This window comes from Artemia sp. Qi Xiang Cuo, chromosome 7 (assembly GCF_049724085.1).
Source record: "Artemia sp. Qi Xiang Cuo chromosome 7, ASM4972408v1, whole genome shotgun sequence".
Taxonomy (NCBI): Eukaryota; Metazoa; Arthropoda; class Branchiopoda; order Anostraca; family Artemiidae; genus Artemia; species Artemia sp. Qi Xiang Cuo.
In genome coordinates this window covers 16,566,649-16,589,925 of record NC_142800.1, presented here as the reverse complement: position 1 = coordinate 16,589,925, position 23,277 = coordinate 16,566,649, and the positions used below count along the sequence as shown (strand labels likewise).

Below are 23,277 nucleotides of genomic sequence, written 5' to 3'. Positions count from 1 at the left end.
TTAAAATGCAGGTTTTCTTTACATGACAGTAAAGAGTGACGTTAAAGCTACAATAAAAGAAAATTATTTGGAATGTGAAGGCAAGTGGCCCACATCCCACAACCTCCAGCTCTTGATGCTGAAGTTTTGATAGTGCTCATCTGGAAGCATTTTAGAGTTCCGCAAATATGTTGGTGATTAGAAATGTTTTAATGATTAATGACCTTTCAAAATAGATGAACTGAAAACGCTATTCCTTAAAAGCAAAGTCAAATAAATGAACCTTTACGTAAAGAATAAACGTGGGGGGGGGGGGTGAGAGGGCTACGTGTCTATAGCAAAGTATCGAGAATAAAAGTTCGTCTATAACACAAGAATATGGGATTTACCTAATATCACGGATGCTATTGGTGCCATTAAACTCTCTTTCGTGTTAAAACTACTGTTTTTGCAATAAGAGGCTAGCTTTAAGTTTTTGACCTTCTACTTTTTATTATGCTTTACAACAATTCGAGAGATTCATGGTTCGCAGTTTTGAATTTTTGAACTATTGGTGTATTTTCGTACCATGGTGTTAAGCCTAGTAAATACTTCGGCTGGTCTGATAAAAAAAAAAAAAAAAAAAAAAAAAAAAAAAAAAAAAAAACTAGAATGGTGCAGTTTATAAGATATGGGGAGGACAATTGCTATGTAAAACCCAGCCAGTAACTGACAATAGAATCGAAATTTTCAGATGAGAATAGAGGCATAAGATGCCAACATTTGACAGTTAAAGAATGATCGTCGGAAAGACTCTGTTAGAAATGACCTAGTGTGACGCTCAGAGGATCTGATAGAGAGGCTCGAATGCTCTAAGTGATCAGCAGGCTGAACTGTCAGCTTCCAAGTGCTATTAAAGGGGCTGGTCAACTTTCAGTGGACAAGGGCTATTTCAGACTTTCCTGAGTTAAAATGAAGTCATACCTTGAGGTATTTGCCTTGAAGAATACTCAAATTTCGCTGATCTTCTGTAATTTATGAATCAGATTAATATGTATATGTCAAATTAATTTGACTAAATCGTTGCCAAAAAAGATATTCGAAAAATAACATTTTTTTTCCAAATTTTAAGTATTCAAATTTTTGTGTTTTGCGCTTTGTGTGGGGTGAATTACGATCATTCTCGATTCTTTCAGTAGAGTGTATTTGGGCGTAGTTCTAAGTGTGTAGTTCTAATTATTTGAATTCGTTGTAGACATCGTCTTCTGAAGGAGGTGCAGATGAAATGCGCACACTTAGCAACATTCCATTGCAGCGGGTAGTTCAGTCTGTAAAGCACATAAAGAAAATCGACGCCTCCACAATATTGAAAGAAGGTAAAGTAAAAATTAATATTGTTAAAAATATATTTTAAGTTAAAATTACTTTTAATTACTAATAAGATCTTAAAATTACTAAAGTTAACTCGCTTATTTTTGATAATATTACAAAGGATGGATCATGTTCGAAAATGTCAAGGACTAAAGAGCAGTCGGGCCTTTCACAGAAAAGCCTTCCCAGTCGCAAAAGTAAAGGCGTTGTGTCCAAAAGTTTAAATTCGATGAAGAATCAACGAGAAATGACAAGATCCTTTCCCGGGAATGACTTAATGAAAAAAAAATCTCTGCCAAAGCTGGCAACATTTTGGTCCTAACTTCTGGAAACCAAGTCCTATTATGCTACAAGTCTTACTATACTCCAATAGTCCTGCCTAGCAAGGCCGTATCCAGGATAGTTGTTCGGAGGGGGGAGGGTCAAACCCGGAACCCCTCCCCCTGGATGTGGCTTTCCTGCCTAGTCATATATTCAAGTCTTCTGTATCTTACCCATTAGCAATTTCTGAGGTCCCGTTTGTTTCTTTTTGTGTTCCCCGGCTCTAAAAGAAGCATACTTCTATACGTATTTGTTATAGGAGCAATATCGGTAATTATTTCCCATAAAACCTTGTAATTTCCAATCCGAGTAGCTTAAACCTGTTTCACGTGCTTGATTGTTATTTGCCTATTAGATCTGTTATTTGCCTCTTATTGCTGTTGTTTGCACTTCTTGTTACTGCACTTCTCGTTACTGCACATAGTACCAATTGATTTTGACTATGTATAAGGCTATCTGTATAAAAGGGTGATTTTTTTTCTTTTGTGTGTGTGTGTGTGTGTGTGTGTGTGTGTGTGTGTGTGTGTGTGTGTGTGTGTGTGTGTGTGTGTGTGTGTGTGTGTGTGTGTGTGTGTGTGTGTGTGTGTGTGTGTGTGTGTGTGTGTGTGTGTGTGTGTGTGTGTGTGTGTGTGTGTGTGTGTGTGTGTGTGTGTGTGTGTGTGTGTGTGTGTGTGTGTGTGTGTGTGTGTGTGTGTGTGTGTGTGTGTGTGTGTGTGTGTGTGTGTGTGTGTGTGTGTGTGTGTGTGTGTGTGTGTGTGTGTGTGTGTGTGTGTGTGTGTGTGTGTGTGTGTGTGTGTGTGTGTGTGTGTGTGTGTGTGTGTGTGTGTGTGTGTGTGTGTGTGTGTGTGTGTGTGTGTGTGTGTGTGTGTGTGTGTGTGTGTGTGTGTGTGTGTGTGTGTGTGTGTGTGTGTGTGTGTGTGTGTGTGTGTGTGTGTGTGTGTGTGTGTGTGTGTGTGTGTGTGTGTGTGTGTGTGTGTGTCTGTGTGTGTGTGTGTGTGTGTGTGTGTGTGTGTGTGTGTGTGTGTGTGTGTGTGTGTGTGTGTGTGTGTGTGTGTGTGTGTGTGTGTGTGAGTGTGTGTGTGTGTGTGTGTGTGTGTGTGTGTGTGTATGTGTGTGTGGGTGTGTACATAGGCTCTTTATGAATAGTCCGGGTTGCGTTCCAGGTTCAACAAAAAGTTACGATAAAGTAATTTTTTTCGTTCCAGCTAACGTTTCGTAGCAGCCGGAAAAACAGAAAAGTAACTCTGAATTTACTTTTTTTTAGTAACTTTTACTAGAGATAGCTGACGAGCATCTTTAATGAAGTAGCTGTGCATCATTATCATCATTGCTATTAATATCAGTTTTAAACATATTGGAGTATTATTTTAACGAAATAGTATTGAAAACATTTGAAACTCATGAATATCATACCCTTACCAACCCAATAAGCCAGTGGTTATTTCACAACCTTTTCAGGTAGATGTCACTTTAAGTTACTTCTATAGTTACAGCAAAGTTTTTACGGTTTGCAACCGGGAATACATTCTGGGGCATGTCCTCATTATGTAGACTAGTAGCCCTGGAGCTATCTTCAGTTTTATTTTTATTTTCAGACTAATAGCTCTGAATTCGATGAATTTAGAAGAAGTTTCGTATTATTTCTTTTATCAATCTAGGTTGGGTTAAGCTGAAGGGGAGAGGGAAGGGGTAAACTGTACCTCAATATCCATAATATCATGGATCAGCTAGGTTCTCATCTATTTTGTAAATAAATTAATTTAAAGGTTGAATAAAAAAGTGTTTCTCATAGTATGCCCATCTGCCCCTCCTTCTGTACTGGTAAGCATATGAAAATAAAATTATAGGTTACACTCAAGCTATTTCTGTAATAACAGGAGGATTGTTACCCTACAGCACCCGTTTTGTATGCCTAGTCCAATTATTTTCCAGTAAATTTTTGACTCTGAAATCCCCCCCCCCCCTGTTAAGATTTGGCGCAAAGTTATATAATACCAAACATGAATTAGTGAAAACTAGAATGACTCAGCCAAACGGAGCTTAAAAATTGTTCTTTATAATAAGTGTCCATTTTGTATGGAATGTACCAACGGTTAGAAACGCCACTAGAACTTTGCATTTCCTTTTCAGCGTGCTCCTCCGATATTCTGCAACCAACTGTTAGATATGATCACCCCTGGACAAAAATACGAAAAAAAGCAAATACAACAAAGCGGCAAAATCCTGGTCATCCTTCTATATATAAAAAAAGAAAAACAAAAAACAAAAAAAAAAACGAAATTTTGAATGTAAGTTGGAACTGGCTTGAAACTTCTGCGCCAAGGCTCTCAAACCTGTTGAATTTGATCGTGTGTTTTTCGTCAAGATTGTATTCCCTTTCGGAAGTGTCCCCCCTTTTTTTTAATTATGTTAATTTGATTATTTGATCAAATAACATAAAATAAACGAATCTGCATGTTTGGAATTACCATTAAAAACGGTTTTTTATGCCTCTTTCCTGTCCTCTTTTTTTATTAAACTTGAAAATAAAAGAATCTAGTTATAAGAAAAAAAACATTTATCATTCAGATAAAAAAAAAATCGTTCTCATGTTATTTACCTAGATTATGATGAACATCTTGATCTAGTTTTGTAGTTTTTAAAAAGATATGGTTCAAATGTGCCTTATAGAGCGTCAGACTTTGTACTTTCCCTAAATTCTTGAATATAAAGTCTACTCTTATTATATATCTTGAATATAAATTCTTGAATATAAAAAAAAAAATATTCTTAGACTTTGTATTTTAATCCATATAAGTAATATATATAACCAGGAGTGAAGATTACTTGAAGAAATTCATTAGTGACGTCACAAATCATTCCTATCGAAATAAATTCAACCTATCACGTCTTGACAAATCTACGTCAGGTATTCTTTCCTTCATATTAGATAAACATTGAGAACGGCGATTTCTTCGCGCTGCGTTTCTTCTGTGAGCTGTATTTTGTTACTAGCCGACCACGGATTACGATGTCGAATCACGCCGGACTCTTCCTGAGAGTCGCGTTTTATTTGGCCGCGCTTAACACCAAATACATATATTAAGATCAGTTGTTTGTGCAGATTTCTGGCAGGATATACCAGGCAATAGGCAGAAGAGGGGAGGGTACCCGCCGCAAGCGCCGTACGTACCCGCCGGTATTAAATTACCTTTGAATTGCGAAGAATAGGTGAGCGGGTCCCGACACTTCCCCTGTTCCTGTGTATTGAACCAGAATTGGCCATGACTAAAGATACATGTGGAATCTGCTCCGCCAATGTAACCAGCAAGACCGGTGGCGTAGCATACACTAAGTGCAACAAGTGGTTTCATTTCACATGCGGTAAAGTTAAATTCTCTCCAGAACTAAAGTATACATACCTTTGCCCTCCATGCAAACCAAAAAATGATGCTACTGTTGCGTCTCCGAAAGTGACCGGAAAACCGACTAAGACGACTACTTCCATTCCCAATTCAGCGGGATCTAGCGGGCTTCTCCGCCCCCAAGCATGTAGTATTCTCTCCAAGTCGGCCGAAAGTCCTATTGTAATCACTAAGCCCTCGTATTCTACTCTTGCCATTATGAACCCCGGTGATAGTGAAAAACCCGAACTTGAACCAGTTTCACAACCACCAATAACACCCGCTCCTGAAGTAATAGCAGAAGAAGTAAATGAGGCTAGAAAAACGCAGAACAGTAATGACTTACCTGCCTTAGGCTTGCCTCCATCCGAATCGTTGCTAATCCCTGACCTTTCTAGGTGCATCATCTGTGACATACCAGCTGGGGGAAGCCCCTCCTTTGAATGCCATTCTTGCAAAAGATGGCAGCACGGTGCATGCGCTGCAATAGATGCAGACCTAGTACTGGCTCTGCAGAAGCCGTCGGGCCGGTACTTTTCGTTCAAGTGTACGAACTGCTATCGACGTCCCTGCCATACGCCTAAACAACTAAACGAAAGTACCCAAATCTCTCCTGATCAAGATGAATTCAGCCAAAATCCAAAGGAACAAATCAAAGAACCCTTAGTATGCCGTTTCCACCTCCGGGGAATTTGCCGAAACAGTGTGGATTGTCCCAATCCAAAGGATTGGGTCCCAAACCAAAATCCAAAGGAACAAATCAAAGAACTCTTAGTATGCCGTTTCCACCTCCGGGAAATTTGCCGAAACAGTGTGGATTGTCCCTTTCTACACATCTGCACAGATTTCTATAGGGGAAAATGTGGCAACGATCAATGTATATTGGTACACAAAGAACCTTGCCGAAAGTTCTCCTGTGGTCTTTGCTTCGTGAATGACTGTCCTAAAGTGCACCTGCCAGCTAAACGTCGCCTGCATGGGGCAATAAAAACGCACCCGAAGCAGTCAAAAAACGGGTTCCCTGCAAAATCCGAAGTTGGGAAACAAGATATCAGAACAGGAGATCGTTTACTGAGAATTGTCCCCTTAATGCAGTTGAAACTCACACCTCCGAGGAAGGACAACAGCATACATCCTATAGCTCCCCCTCCCCCCTACCGAAGACCTTGGCTACCAGCACCCCCAATAAGATGGCAAGCTATACCATACGGGCCCGTACCAGATATCAGACTAACTATCCCGCCAACACACCAAATTATTACTCCCCATTTTCCAACGAGGAACAGATTTTCACAGCTCATCGAGTCGCTAGTCTAACAAAGCCCATTCTCGATTTCCACCGCTCAATCCCACCACCAATAAATCAAGCTTTACTCCATGAACAACTCCCACCACCTTACAATCAACAAAAAGGTCACCTTCAACAAATACAACCCCAAGTATACTCAGCGCTCAGCTCAAATGGATGCCCAAAGACTCCGAACTCTACACGGTACGACAAAGGATTGTAATCACACAAAGCAGAAGTATTCATTTCCCAAAATCCTGCTCGCAAACGTCCGCTCTCTTGGGAATAAAGTTGAAGAGCTGGAAACCACCCTCATACAAAATGACATTGAAGTGGCTTGCTTGTGCGAAACTTGGTCCGCGTCTGACACATGCACTGTTATTTCCGGGTACGATGTGTATCTACTCCCAAGATTAAATAAAGACGGGGCCATTGTGAGTCATGGTGGCGGAGTTGGTTTTCTTTGCAAGTCTGCAATTCCGAATCGAGCCCTAAATATACCTATCCCTAGGAAACCTGAGCACGAAGTTCTGTGGCTTTGGACAAGGCCCCGATACTTACCAAAAGAAGTATCGTCAATCATTTTTGGTGTAGTCTACTACCCGCTAAGAGCATCGTTCCGAAAGGAACTCGTACTCTACTTACAGCATTCGGTTGACTACATAAGATCCCAATACCCATAAGCTGCCATTCAGATCCTGGGCGACTTTAATGATTTAAAGGCTAGCTGGCTCTCAAGTTCACTCTCACTTACGCAAGTTGCTGAATTCCCAACACGCGAAGAAAAAGTACTAGACCTTATCTTTACCAATATTGAGGAGTTCTATAATCCCCCCTACACTCTCCCCACTATTGGTATGACTGACCACCTTAATGTGATTTGGAAGCCTATCAAAAAAACTCCTGACGGATCCCAGTCAGGGGTGAAGTACTGACCGCATACTCAAGAACCACTCCAGAGTTAGCGAGAGTGGCTAGCTCGGAAAAACTGGTCGAAAGTCCTTGCTATGAGGAACGGCAACAATATGATGCAAGAGGTCACTGCTCAGCTTTTCCATGAATATAAAGTAATGTTTCCCGAAAAGACAATCCTGGTCAAGTCACAAAATAAGCCGTGGGTGACTAAAGAGATTAAGGATCTAATCAAATCGAGAACTGAGCTCTATAAGTTGGGATATCAAGATGAGGCTAAAAAAATGCGCAATGCCATATGTCTCAAAATAAAGAAATCTAAAAAGGAATTTGGTGCTCAAGTAGTTAACAAGCTTTGGAAGTCTAACCCCTCTAGATTCCACCAAAATGTCCAGAAGATTATAGGACGAACTCGAAAGCAGTTGACAAGCTACGGCTCTGATGGTGACCCTGTGAGCGCTGATATGATCAACACACATTTTTGAAATATTTTTCACACACACCCACCTCTTGACGAGCTACCTGAAAATGGACCCATTGAAAAAATTCCGATCATTCGCCCCCATGAAGTATGCGAGAAGCTCAAACGCCTGGACCTCAGGAAGAGTAATTACCCTCTAGAAATTCCTATTGAGTGGATAGCTCATTGCTCTGAGGAGCTTAGTCCTATTTTGGCTGCCTGTTTCAATCAATGTCTAATAGATGTACATTCCCGGATTGTTTCAAGACAACCTATATAACTCCAATTCCTAAAATAAAAAAACCCCTCTCACCTAACGATTTGCGCCCGATTTCAAAAACCCCGCGCCTTTCCAAAGTGTTTGAAGGCTTTATCTGTGAATATTTATATGGAGATATTGAAGCTAATTTAGATCCTCGGCAATTTGGTTTCAGGCCTGGACATAATACTACCCACTATCTTGTATGTCTTCTTGACGATCTGATGAAACATCTCGAGAAGGAAGAGACATACGCAGAAATCCTTCTCAGCAATATAATAAAGGCGTTTGGCATCATCCAACACCTGATAGCCATTAACCGACCTAAAGAAATTGGTGCTCGACAGTTTCTTGTGAGAATGGTGCAAGCTTCCATCACAAACGAAACCAATGTGTTTCACTCATGCAGGATGAAGCATCCGAATTCCAAGAAATATGGTGCGGAGCACCCCAAGGGACAAAATTAGGGCCTGATCTTTTTGATTGTTTTTAACCCTGTCCTAGCACATATAAAAAGTCGCTACAAGTTTGCTGACGACCTGTCAAGCATATCAGTCCGCACCTTAGCGAGCCCAGCAGAGAAAATCATCACCTCATCAATATTTTCCCATCTAAAGCACAATCTTGAAGATATAATGCTTACAGTTAGTGAAACCAAAAGCCATATTCTACGTGTTAGCTTTTTAAAATCTGCAATTCCGTCCCAAGAAGACACTGGACTTACAACTAAAGATGAAATAAAAATCCTAGGAGTAATTTTCAAAAGAAACCTGAAATGGGATCCTCATATACAGTCTATCCTCCAAAAGGCTTCCCTATGCCTAAAATCCTTTGCTTGCCTAACGCGGTTCAATATCCAAATTTCCATTATGCGCAGTCCATACTGTATGTATGTCCGATGGCAAACCGAGTATGCTTGTCCCGTTTGGCACCCAGGTCTAACGGCTATCCAAACCGAAAAGCTTGAAAATATTCAGAAGCGGGCGTGCCAAATAATGCTTGGGGCAAATTATACATCCTATGAGGACAGCCTGCAGAAACTGAGGTTTCAGAAACTATCTGAAAGGCGCCACGATCTCACGATGCGTTTCGCAAAAAAATGCCTAAGCTCTGATGTCCATCGCAAAATATTACCGGATTTCCAGAAATCACAGATCAGTCGGCCAAAAACACGTAGAGGAGCCCTCAGTTTGTCGTGCAAACTCCTTTGTCCCCCACCCCGAAAGGCATCAAAAAGGTACCTATCATCGTTTGTTCCATACTTCGTGAACCACTATAATGAGGAATTAGTTGAAAAGGAAATCTATAAAAAGTTGTGAAAAAGTTTATTTATTTTGATATTTATTTATCTGATCTCATGTGTTATATTTTCTTGTTGTCTGACGTCCGCTGCTAGCTATAAGCTATTATGGAAATAAAGAGTTATTATTATTATTTCACCTATCAAAAGTAATCAAATACGGAAGCCTAAATAAGGGCAAAAGTTTCAGACCAAAAACCTTAGACGTTATCAGGACGACTGTTACCCAATTTTAGATTTATCTTCCTTCTTCTCACCCCATTTCTTCACAAACATCAGGATTTCCAAGAGTGTTGCATTTTTCAACAAATAATAAAAAAAGTCTATTTTTCACTATGGAAATATTGATTTTCAAAATCGTACTGATAAAATTTGTCTTAGGTGAGTTAAATCAAAACTAAGATCTTGATAGCCAGTGATAACTTGTCTAGATTGACGGTCCCAAAGATGGTTGCAAACTGAGGAAAATATAATAGACGTGCTCCCGCCAAACTTTATCCCACTTTGCTAGACCAATCTGTCATTATGCTCCGGGTCTTTTTCCCATTTAGAGATTGGTAATCTAAAAAAATAATTCGTATAAATTATCTTAGATCTTAAAGTCTCTTCCCTACTCGTAAGAAAATAATCTAGATGAATTATTTAAAATTACAATTTTTCACCAAAGAAAGCTGTTTCTTATGAGTAATTTAGCTGTTTCAATATAATTTCATAATTTGAGACACCCTCACCATCGTCTCATCCGATATTTTCTTTTATTATGTTTTTTCTTCTTATTGTTGCTCTACCATAATACCCCTTTGAATGTCTATATTATATATAAACCAGTTAATTAGCAATCGTAGGGAAAAGGGGGAATAATTAGAATCAGCCTCTACAACGACGATGAACAGGGATATTGTCAATTTTGTTTCGGCAATTGAAAGTGGAATGAGTTGGAGGTCTTTTCATTTGAACAATTTTCCATTTATTTCATAAAATTTAAATAAATTACAAAGACATGACGTAACTAAAGATACATGATATATAGGTCGTAAGTATAACTGAACGAATTAAAGGGCTTTGATTATATGGCTTGTAGTCTCTCCCGCTTGATTCTCTACAAGTATTCTGGGATACTGAAGCCAATGTCTTCGATTTATCACCAATGCACACAGCCTTTGTCTTCAGATTCATCAAGAATTCTCTATTGGGGTGAACGGTTTCATATTCATTGATGGCTTTATTGAAGTATTTCAGTGTTGAGCAATCACAAGGGTAGGCATTTTCGTCAATACTGATGTTTTTGTAGTTGAGATTTAGTCCCTTCTCGAAAAGGAATTTAGACCCTGTTACATTCTGAACTATATTTTTTGTGTATTTTAAGCGGAAATTGCCATGTTTAGTTTTAGGACGAAGGCCTGCCAACTCATTATTACCAGCCTCGTTGAAACTGTTAGATCGGATGTCAACATCATCTGCTGAAATGTTGAAACCATGGTAACCAATATGTTCAAAGTGATTTTTACTTATCTCTAACTTTTCGCAAACTTCAACTGAGAATCCATATTTTTCTACCCTGCTTACATTGCAGCCTTGGAGCGATAGCAATTCTAATCGTGTTAGTCTTACGGACTCTACCTCTTCTATTTTACAATCGCAGAATGTTATCTTTGGCGCAGCGTTAAAGCTGAAAGTGAACGAGTTCTCTTTGATACTCAAAATTTTACATCCCGTAAAATCTATTTCCGGGCCATTTGTTGCGATGGCGGCTGACCCTTCGGCTCTGGGGGATGGGTGTTTTTTTCCTGTAGAAAACTTCAACTCGCAAGGACTTGTCTGGACCTCATAACTTTCAAGTTGAATATTGAAATTGGTCAAAGGCCTTTCTGAATCTCCTGCTGAAGGAAGTAGGACAAAATTCTGCAAAATAAAATAGACTTCTGTTAGACTGCATATAATTTTTGATTATCTTTGAATAGAACATAGTAGCTGTATTAATTTTAAAATTTTTGTTTATTTAATTTTTGAAACTAATTTTTGATTGTCTTTGAGTAGAACGTACTGGCTGTATTAATTGAATTATTTCTGTGATTCAGAACTCACGGGCTGTTTGAAACTTCAAATCGTTATTAATATAGGCATAATGTATTAGAAAGTGGAGCCAACAGTTCCGTTTCACCAAACCGTTTATAGTTCATGTTTCATTTATCTTAAGTCTTGTACAGGTACATATGCAGGAATTTACTTAGGAGGGGGGGGGGAGGGGGGCAAACTCTTCGAAAAAAGGTAAAAAATAGTTTCAAGTTATGTGGAAATATAAGGAAATTTAGTTTCACAAAATCCTGAGGTGTCAGATGGGGTACAGCATCAACAGTAAGATCTGTGCAATTTTATGCCAAGTTATGAATATTTTTGTTCTCCAAAGGGTTCTCCTTCTCCTGGGCCATATCGAGCTTATGCGAATATTCTGATCTTATGTAAGTACTCCCTAACGTTTTGGGTTTGGTCCAAGAAAATCAATCCATGTTTAGTTTATTATTATCTTTTTTATAAGGCAGCTTATAGTTTTTCTATCGTATTTATTGGTGCGTTCGCATCTGTTGGAACTTTCATCTCTGATGAACATTGTGGCTATCTCAAAATTTTGATCGTATGTCCTTGAGGAAAAACGGGCATGAAAAGGGATAATTGACCGCCAATCTTTCCGGCCGGTTTAAAAGAGCACTATAACTTTTAATTTCCGTTCGAATGAACCCTCTCGATCTGCTAGGGCCATTGATTCTAAACGATCCCCCATGCGGAAAAAGTAGACAGACAAATGAACATGCATACTTTATCTATCTTCGGGCAAAAAAAAAATACGAAATTCCACATTTTTGTAGATAGGAGCCTGAAACCGCTATGCTTGGGTATTCTAATGTGCTGAATTTTCATTAAGATCGCTTGACTTTTTGGGGATATTAAGTTGAAACTTTATGGATGTTGAGGGGGATGGTGAAATAAGAAAAATGCACTGTGTGTTTCATACTATTACTGCTTCAACAACTACTACTACTGCTACTACTACTGTTAAAGCTAATGATATTACGATGTGACTCTTAGAGAGTGCTGTGAGGGGGGGGGGGGGATGTTGAACTAAATAAAAACAAGTTGCATGCAGTTTGTCAAAAGGAGTACCAGCAACAAGAACAAATTAGCATATTTAGTTGGAACTAGCAGGGTATGTTGACGGGGATTTCGAACTACCCAAATGGCACTATGTGCATGCTACTACTGGTACTGCTACAACTATTACTAAGCCTAAGGGGTATTAAGGTGAAGCTTCTATGGAATGTTGAGGGGGTGTGGAAATAAATCAAAATACACTTTGTGCATGTAGGTTGTCAAAAGGGTTTCTCAGTAAAATCTCAGGAACGGCTAAAGGTATAAAGTTGAATTCCCTTAGGGCGTGTTGAGGGAAATGTTGAACTAGCCAAAAGCCACTATAGCCATATTACTACTACAGCTTCTACTGAAAATACGACCACTACTGCTACAACTAAGGTTAAGGGTATTAAGGCAAAATTTTCAAGGAATGTTGATGGAGGTGTCTGACTAATTCAAAAGACATTATATGTATGCAGGTTATCAAAATGGCGCATCAACAATTTCTCAGGAACGGCTTTGGGTATTACGTTAAAACTTTCAGGGCATGTTGAGAGGGATGTTGAACTGATCAAAAAGCACTATATACTCCACACTATCACTACTACTGCGGCTTCTTATAAGGATAGTATTAAAAGAGTGAAATTTTCAAAGAATGTTTAGAAAATGTTGAATTAAATAAAATATGGTATGTCCATGCAGTTTCTCAAAAAGGTATTTCACCAATATCTCACGGCTTATGGTATTGAGTTTAAAAATTTTATTGTATTTTGAGGGAGACGTTAGCTACATAGATAGATAGATAGATAAAATAGATAGTGTAAATATAGATGGTGTATTAAATCCAAAAATACGGCCATGAACACAAAAAGAGCACAAATATAATAAACTTACATCGGCGACCATAATAAAAAGCAGAAATATAATGAACATGCATCAGCCATCATCAACAAACACATAAATGAAACATACACTTAAAACAAAGTTTTTTTTTCGACTGAAAGTAAGGAACAGCAATAAAACTTAAAACTAATAGACAATAAGCCATATATGTGGGAGAGAGATGCTGCCCCTTCGTCAGCCTTCTCTCTTTACGCTAAAATTTGACTTTTTGTCATAATTCTTTAAGAAAGACTGCTCAAACACAAGAGCCGTTGAATTTTAATAAGACGTTTTTAGCGAGAACATTAAGACAGCCCCCCCCCCCATTTTTTTTCTTACTATTGGCCGAAAAAATTGTGTTTTTTAAAATTTAATTTGATCTCAACACTTTAGTAACAAAAGATAAATGCAATGCAATTCCTCATTCAATACTCTTTGCACATATATTAATTATTATCGCTTATTTATAAAGGGACATTAAATAAAAATTTTATTTGAAGTGACGTCACCTTGGCTCGTATTTCCGCCCACTTAAGAATTAAATTGGAATTAGACCCCTCATTTTAAAGTTCTTCATTTTATTTTCTTGAACCTGATATAAATTGAAAATAAGTTAAGCTTTACTCGTTTTAATTAACAAAATTTCTAGATACCTTGGTATTCTACAAATAAATTGAGGCGACGTACTATTTAAGACAACTGGAAGTATCAACTCATTTTTTCCAAATATCCCTATATGCGTACTGCAGCTATTATAACCATACTAATACTTCTACTGTTGCTGCTACTATTATTGCTAAGGGTAAGGTTATAAGGAGGAAACTTTCAGGGAATTATGATGGGGATGTTGAATCAAAACGCACTATGCGTTGGTAGGTTGTCAATATCAAAATTCCTTATCAGATATTTCCCAGGAACAGCCTAGAGCTATCAGTTGCGCAAATTTTCCCATTATTTACAATATTTGTTATTTTGAAATATACGGGCAATTTTTGGGGAGATCTTCAGTGGGGGTAATTTAAGCTGGGGTGACCTTTATGCGGGGGATTTTGACCTTTATGGGAAAGGGATCTTCCGGGGGAAACGTTTAACGGAGAGAAGGCAAATTCCCCGGCATGATTTGAAGAACGGTTAGAAATTAAATAGAAAAAAACTGAGTTTTTTCAACTGCAGGTAATGAGCAACATTAAACTTTAAATTGAACAAAAATTATTCCACATGTAAGGGGGCGGCTGGCTCAATCCTTAGGAATGATTGCTGAACCACAACGGCCGTCACTAAAAAAAATTTCGCACTGATCGAGGGTTGACGAAGAGGCAGCCTTCCTTATATACGAATTAGTTTCTGTTCGTTTTAAGCTTTAATGTTGCTCCTTACTTTCACTTCACAAAAGATTTTTTTTAAACTTGTTTTTATTTAATGACAAATAAAAACTCACAGCTCGAAATAATGATTGTTTTAGTAAAGCGCAAGTGATATTCAGTTCTTTTAATCAAAATTGTCTTTAAGCGAATTGGGCTTAATCCAAAACATTTAGTTTACTAAAGTGTTAAATAGGTTCTCGATTAAACGCATAGAAAATTCCATCTTTGAGTTGTAAAAGCAAATTATTTTTCAGTTGGCTAATCTTACTTTTAACAAGAGAAACTTGAAAACGGAGTAATTTAATAGATTGATCTCGATCAATCTGAGGGGGGGGGGTGTAAATATAAATGCAAATTTGACCAGAATAGCACATAATTATCTTTTAAATGCTACAGTGGAAATATGAGGAAAGAAATAAATTAAATAAGTTCTTTCTGCTTTATTCTTTTGCTTACCTTGAGAGAATAGTTGAGTCTGATTTCGAAGGCTGAAACATTGATAAGGACAATTTCCTTTAGATGGGTATTATGTGATGTCAGATGGTCATTGTTGATTGAAACCTCTAAGCAGTTGTTAAATACTATTCGTTGTGTGTATTCTGGTACTAAAGTTGTTGATTCCAGTGACACCCTCTGTTGAAATATAAAACGTCAGTACTGTATGGATCGCATAAAAGCCAAATTGACTAATCAAGTTTTCCATATATTTCAATAAAAAAATTTTATTGGTGTCCAACGTTGTAGGAACGTTGTCTCAAACGTTGTAGGAATCTCAAGTAAATTCCCTCCTATTCACAGAAAAAAATTGGCTCGTTTTGAGAGACACTCGTGTAAAAAAAGAGCAACCGTGATGAAATTATACTGACAAAGTAAGGATTTCCAAAGATCTTTGTAACGGGATTATCAGTTCACATACGCAAAAACTCGAAATTTTGCATTCTACCAATAAAAATTGATGACGGTTCCTCTTTATTTGTTGTGGTTTTTTTTCCCATGGGTGATTTTGTTGAATCAGTGGTTGTATTATTTCGGAAGGGACCTCATTTTCACAGAAATTGCCAAAAAATACGAGGTATCCATTTTAAACAGAAAGGTCAAATTATAATTACAATGTTTCTGAAAATAGCACGGCCCATACAGCCCCAGGCAAGGGTCTAAAGACAAAGAATTTCATAACTCATTTTACAGCGAAGGATCCATAAATAAATATTTGAAGAAAGGTTGGTTTTTCAAACATTTTTGATTGCTGGATGTTACGAATTTTTTCTCGGGAACATTTTCGGATTAACGAAAGCTGTTTGGAGTGACGGCCTTAACTTAACAAAGGATAAATTCCAATTCAAAAAAGGAGAGTTGCTTCCTTTCCCTATTTATATGTATCATGTTTTATAGAGTGTGTCCTAAGGAACACAGCAAAGACTGTGGGAGAGCATTGAATCAAAGTAAAAAGTAAAACTTTCCTAGACTTAGATTATGCTGATGATTTGAGTGTCCTAGATGAGGATGTTAGCAAAATAAATGATGTTTTGGAGGTTTTGAGAGTTTAGGATGCAATGATAGGTTTGAAAATTAATATTAAGAAGATCAAGTAGCTGAGACTGGGAATAAATGACTATAGTCAAGTCGCTAGAGACTATAAATAAATTAAGCTGAAGAGGTGATGTCGGGTAACAAGAAGATCGACGAAGCGAATAGTTCACTTACCTGGGTAGAATCATGGTTGCAGCAGTAGCCACAACCTAGTAAAGAACGAACGCGGGCCATAGTAACCAAAACATTAGCTTGTAACCCGACAAATGGCATCGGATCGAAACAGATGTAAACCATTGGAATTGCCTTGTCTGAAAATACTGGAAATTTATAGTCCCTTGGCATGAACAACAAGGAAAACCATTTGGCTTGAACATCAAGGAAAATCACTTTTTTTGCAAGGGAAGTATCGTTTTTTCTCTTCTCCGTAGCTAGCGAGGCACTGGAACATCACTGAGGCTTTTTTTCTGTGTGTCATATATACATTAGGTTTTTATGAAATCAGACAATTTTTTCCCTTGGTGGTCTTACGAACCTCTGGTCACGCCATGATATCAAGCAGAAGTTTATTACATTAATCTGTGGTTAGAAGACAAGCGACAGTGAGAATTACATATATACAAGCCTGCCGCGTGCTGACTGCCAGGGCTCGAGTGAAGCTCAGGCCCCTGGTATAAATAGCTTCCAAAATAAGTATGAGCAAAATAATTGTAACAATAGTAACCTTGTCATTGAAATTAACGAGAGGGGGGAGATTATGGCAATATGAAGATTAAGCTGCAATCAGCTGCTGACGTAATTCATCCAGATTTGAAAATTAAATTTCGTAGCGAAACAGGTTGTAGCTGTAACACAAGCCTGCTTGATGAAAATTTCAACATAGCCAAACTATATTCGGGGAAAGTAATGATGGCTAGCAAAGGAATAGCTCATAAAAACGCCAACAACGACACTTCTTCATCCGCCAAGACTTTATTCTATTCAGGGTACACATTTCATTAATGACACGGAAGTCTATTGTATAGAATCGTCTAAACTTTTCCCAGATATAGAACTTACAGCGAAAAAAGACTGCAGTAATGACTTACTTTTATACAGTAGCACAAATGTCTTTCAAAAAAATGAAGTTCTGAAAAATTTTACGGAAGGCAAAGAAAAAAATGGATTACATTTAATCGAACACTTGCACTTATTAATAGTGCCATTAAAAGTATAGAGAATCCAAAATATATGAAAGCCTTAGAGAAGATGGGAGAGGTCGTAACTCTCATCCAAGGAAGAAGAGTTAACTCCAACCAGCCGGTGAGGCTGACTTTTAATGATCCAGCCTCAAAGGAGACTATTCGAAAAGTCGAAAGTTTTACTCTGACTGATCAATAAAAAAAAAACTCTAGCTTGGTCTTTATAGAAGCAACTAAAAAGAAGGATAAATTAAAGCTAAAAAAAGTGAAAGAATAAATCGTTTGTTTTCAGGAGTCACAGAAAGAATCAGATGGAATCGTTGGACCTTCATCTATGAAGGTGGTGTTTGGAGCTGCTGTAGATACTCCATGCGAAACGACACTAAAGAATTTAGTGTTGTTTAACTTTTAATCTAAATAGATTTGGGATTAAGAATTAAATTCTGAATGAAGATTTCGTTTCCCTTTTCAACAGAAAGTTTTTAATTAAAGTGGTTAAACCACCAAATCTGATTTCAGAAGATGTCGAGTCTGCAATTCACTTGCCCTCTGCAAGAAAAGTCCCTCCCATTTTGATTAAATGGTCATCTCCAGACCATCTTGAGGTGACATTAAAATCAAATTATATTTTGATTAAGTATGATTTAAGGACTGAGCCCGATCATACAGAAACGAACCAGAAAAAGAAGATTAAGAACAAACCAGCTAATGAGGATAAGTCGGAAAAAAGTGACATGGAGCGTGACAAGAATGCTTCTTGTGAATAGTCATTTTCCCAGAAGCACTAAGAGTTCTCATGCTAGATTGGTACACACTCATAAATTCATTTACAGTGTATTAGCATCAGTTTCAAATTTTGGCTGCTGAAATGAAGTTTCTTAGCTATTGGTGTAGTGGATCGTGGTTGCAGCGGAACGAGTACCAAGGGAACGAGTGATCCACTACCGCTAGTTGTCGACGAAGTAGAAGAAGAAATCTAAAGAAAATCTGTTCAAGAAAACGAAAAAAACTTCTTTGTGCATATATATTTATTAATAAACATAAGAGTGTGTATTTTCCACCATAAAATCATTCAGTGACGTATGCCAGTATAAATACTGAAAAATTCTTTATAGGTTTGACATCGGAAAACAAAGTACAAAAATGCTTGGAACCTGCAACTTGGTCGCATTTGTGCAACCCCCTTTCAACTCAACACTTTAGAAATCAACCTTATTTAGGTCAACCCATATGCAAATCAACCCTGCAGTGCAAGGTTGAGAAATCTTGCACTCTCTTCTGATTCTGAACAATACGTTTTCCTTTGTTTTCAATAAAGGTCTTGATAAGGGGGTCTGTAGGAAGTCTATTATTAGTAAAGATGGTGGATGCAGTGAAGACACTAAAAGTAGAATAGCCTAGGCACGGGCTGTTTATATATATATATATATATATATATATATATATATATATATAATAGAAAAAGATTTTGAAGAATAGGAAGATAATTCTTCGAATAAAGATTAGAATATTGGAAGCTACACTGATGACAATGGTCAAGTATGGTTCTGAAATGCGGGCGCTTTGGAAAACAGAGGACGATTTGGTGGATGTTTTCCAGAGGAATTGTCTACGGATTGTTTTTAGTATGGATAGTAATAGCATGAGGTGAGGCCGTAAGAAAGGATTTAAAAGGAAATTGGAACTTCTTGACAGGGTGTAAAGAGGGAAATCTCGAATAAATTGGGATAGGGGTGTACTCAGCTGCGTTGGTCACAGGTGGCTTGATGTTATAGTGAGTTTTTGTTAGTAGTTTAAGTAGTATCAGTTTTTGGCCACTGTCACTACCGGACAGAACTCTTTTGTTAAGTTTCAGGGGCGGCTCTGTTTGCTATGTGCCTGAATTCTACGCATTCATTCAGGGGGGACAGTGTGCATTTATTCTGGGTGAGACCATGTGCATTTATTCAAGGGAAGTTACAGGGTAAACCATTTACTTGTTTTGAGGTCGACTTACGATTTTAACACTGTTTCATTGGGTAGCTGATGTTTAAGGGTACCGGTGATATCTATTTTTTAAAACACTTTCAGGAACGGTTGGGAAGACTGGGAAGATAATTCTGCGAACTAAGGTTAGAATGTTAGAAGTCACTGTATGATAGTTGTTAAGTATAGTTCTAAAACTTTGTTCAATGTTTTCCATAGGAATTGGCAAGTTTTAGCCAAAAAATTATCAAACTTAATTATTCCCACAACCAGAAAAAAAGTGAAGGAACTATATCTACTAAAATGCTTCCCTTTTCGTTGGAATAGCTCATCCAGGAATCATAATGAGACGCTCGAATTTAGGGATCTGGAATGTGTATCCTTCCCAAATGTTTTATGTCAAGGAGAAAAAGTCTTGGGTGAAGCCTAAATGTAATTAAGGGTAAGAAAGAAAACTTCGAGATCATAAAACGTAACCTTTTTTTCTTTGTTATTAATGCTTCTCGATAATAAACCCGTGCCTACATCTGCCCAAGGCACATATTCATGTTACTTATTAATTTTCGTAATAATATTTGTTCTCCTTATTCATGTTTCACACATGGCCTTGCAGACCTTTTAAAATAAATTTATATATCTAATAGGCAGTATAATATAGGTAAAATATTCACATTATCTCGCTAATAGGTCGTGAGGTAACTATAATTGTTGTCAAATTTTCCATTTAACAGAGTAATCTTTAAGTTTTATTGATTCACAAACAAAACAAAAAAAAACGAACCATTCACAAAAAAAACGAAACATTCACAAACAAAAAACGAAAATTTGCACTATTAATTGCGACAACACCTTTATGGGCAGCTAAAGCAATGGCCGTTGCTAAATTGTCTGTAGTAATCAAAATCCAAAAACGTGTCAATAATGAAAATGAAGAGCAAATGACACATGCGGTTAAAAGAAAAGCGGCTGTGTGTCAAAAATGGAAATGAAGAGCAAAGACACGCGGTTAGAAGATATCCGACACCGAGAATGTGAGCGAGTCAATGAAAATCAGCCTGGATAGCGAGAATCAAAATGTGTCAAAACTGAGAATGATAGCGATGATGTTTGGGTTTGGGATTTTGGTATGGATACGGTCATCAATGCCTACCATAACTGTTAAAAAACCAAAGGTTCGACAATATGTATTTCATTATGACGAAAGACAAGCCGAGATAAAACAAACCAAAGAAATTGAAAATGATAGCGATGATGATTTGGTTTTGGATTTTGAAATGGATAAGGTCATCAATTCCTACCATATCTTTGAAAATGTTCGGCAACATGTCTTTCATAATGACAGAAGACAAGCCAAGGCAAAAGAAGAAGTTTTTGTCCCACCACTGGAACAATTAAAAGAAACAATGGTGGTCATCAATGTCTACCATACCTTCGAAAACCACAATACTGGACTTGATAAATCGTTGAAAAAAAAAGAAGTGTTTGTCCCACCATCTGAACAATTAAAAGAAATAAAGGTTCGAGGATATGTCTCTCATAATGACAAAAGACATGCTGGGGCAAAAGTTAAAGGTCCAATAAAAAACATAATTTTACAAACGCACTACTTCTAATTTAAGGTCCATTTTGACGTCACGACATCAAGAAAAGACTCAAATTGTCAGCGTCTAGAAGACCAGCGACAATAAGAATCCATATATAGAAGCCTGTTGCGTGCCGAGTGCCAACACCCGGCGGGGAAGCCGCCGTTCTTCCGAGTACTAATATATATATATATATATATATATATATATATATATATATATATATATATATATATATATATATATATATATATATATATATATATATATATATATATATATATATATATATATATATATATATATATATATATATATATATATATATATATATATATATATATATATATATATATATATATATATATATATATATATATTGGGTCTTATAAAGCTTACCTCCCCCATAGAAAATCCCCCTCTCCTTTCAAAGAGTGTTGCATTGTGCACTCAAGGACACAACGTTGGGGGGGGGGGGTGTATTCTGGGTCTCCCCTGGAAATCTAAATTGTCCTTAATTACTGGTACTACTTTTTTAAGTTTACTAAATTTTTTTATACACCCCTTTCCCCGCATAGAAATGTGTACGTGCCTGCGTGTACTCATGTTGATGGGTTTACTAAATTTGCGAATATCTTAATTACCTGATCTGGGAACCGAAGTGGAAACTTACTGCATTCAAATGTTACATTTTCTGTTCTACCTTCATTACAAGTTGCTAAACTGCAGATTGAATGTCCCATACATCTAATTTTACTTAAATATAACAACACGAGAAAAATAGAAAATTCCATGTTAAACTCTGAGAGAATATTTTGGACTATTCTTATATGAAGATTTACAAACCACAATCTTATTCCGGTTCCGTTTTCCAATCTTCTTTTTGTCATTTTGAAATATTGAGAAACGGGAAGAATTAAAAGTAAATATTTACCCTAAATTTAACTCATACTAAATAAAATGTACTTCATAACGTCCGGCTTGAAATAGCTATTGGACTTAACAGAAATAAAAAAAATTAAAGTTGGAATTTCCGACCTTTTTTCCATATCGATTGTTATTTCTGATTTCAAATCTGCTCCTAGAATTTTTCCGCCCGTTTTGCGTAATAACTTTTCCCCAAAATATACATAAAAAATTAATACGAAAAATCTATGAGTACTAGAAAAAATGATTTCTGAATTAAGCATAAACAAAATTGCCATAAAGATACTTCTTAAACGTTATAAAACATTCAAATTTCGCCAAGAAAATAAAATTGGGTTTATCTCGCGAATAATCTGAAAGAAATTCTGAAAACAGATTGGAAATTATCATTTGGAAAGATCCTATAAGGGGCAACCCCCTTTGATAGTGTACCAAAATGTTATTCCCCAAGTTACAAAAAATAGTTTACTGGAATACCCGTATGTCCATTATATTGTATTACTTTTATCAAGGTAATACACTCGTTTCGGGCATTAATGTCGTCTTTGCTGTTTCAAATACTTTTTTGACAACCTAGATGCATAAATTTTTTTTTATAGTTCAAGATGCCCTCAACATTCCCGTAAAGTTTCAATTCAATACCCTTACTCGTTCATGAGTTGTTTTAAAATTCCCTTTTTCCATTATAAAAAAAGTTTAAATAATTGCCAATTTGCATTGTTTACGGCCCTTGTCCCCAGGGTGTGTAGGGTCAAGTATTTTTCGGAGGTATTATTATTGGATGTTTTGACTATTTTCAAAAAAATGACTATTTCAAAGTTTTATCGACTGTATTTAAAGTTTATATGTGTGTGGAGGAGGGAGGGGGTAACAAAAAAGGGTAATAGGAATTTCCTTTTCTAACAAGAGTTAACCTCCTCCAAAGTTTCTATGACTACCCTCTCCTTATGAAGAAGATTTGGGGAAAAAATAATGGAAAACACATTGAAGGCTTATGCCTCTTTGTTGCAGGCAACGCTAAAGCCTGCCTCTGGTTACTACTATCAAGCAAGGTGTACAGCACATTTTGATCATTAAACTCTTCACTTTGTTTTTTCTTTTTAATTTTTTTTTTCTCTCGAAGACTTTAAGTTTTAAGTTTAGCTGATCAAATATGATAAAGAAACAACACAATGATCTTTTACTTTAGATTAAATAAAAAAAACAAGTTTTTTAAACTGAAAGCAAGGAGCGACATTAAAACTTAAAACGAACAGAAATTATTCCGTATATGAAAGGGGCTGTCCCCTCCTCAACGCCTCGCTCTTTACGCTAAAGTTTGACTCTGTCTCACAACTTTATTTTTTAAAACAATAAAAAACTTTAGCGTAAAGAGCGAGGCGTTGAGGAGGGGACAGCCCCTTTCATATACGGAATAATTTCTGTTCGTTTTAAGTTTTAATGTCGCTCCTTACTTTCAGCTTAAAA

General features: G+C 37.0%; 2 protein-coding genes across 2 annotated transcripts in view; one reads left to right on the top strand and one right to left on the bottom strand.

Annotated features, from left to right (window-relative positions):
- PKD (serine/threonine-protein kinase D3) overlaps positions 1-23,277 on the top strand; it is a 177,902-nt gene that overhangs the window by 110,866 nt on the left and 43,759 nt on the right. The window contains exon 10 of the mRNA XM_089092070.1: positions 1,214-1,334. Within this exon, the coding sequence (XP_088948196.1) occupies positions 1,214-1,334 (121 nt within the window). The remainder of the gene's footprint in view (positions 1-1,213; positions 1,335-23,277) is intronic.
- LOC148950009 (uncharacterized) lies at positions 10,204-21,677 on the bottom strand. Its single transcript, XM_089092071.1, has 3 exons — positions 21,528-21,677; positions 15,081-15,257; positions 10,204-11,154 (listed from the first exon to the last, which is right to left on the bottom strand). Exons 1-3 carry the CDS (start codon positions 21,675-21,677, stop codon positions 10,243-10,245), a joined length of 1,239 nt encoding a protein of 412 aa, XP_088948197.1. The 3' UTR covers positions 10,204-10,242.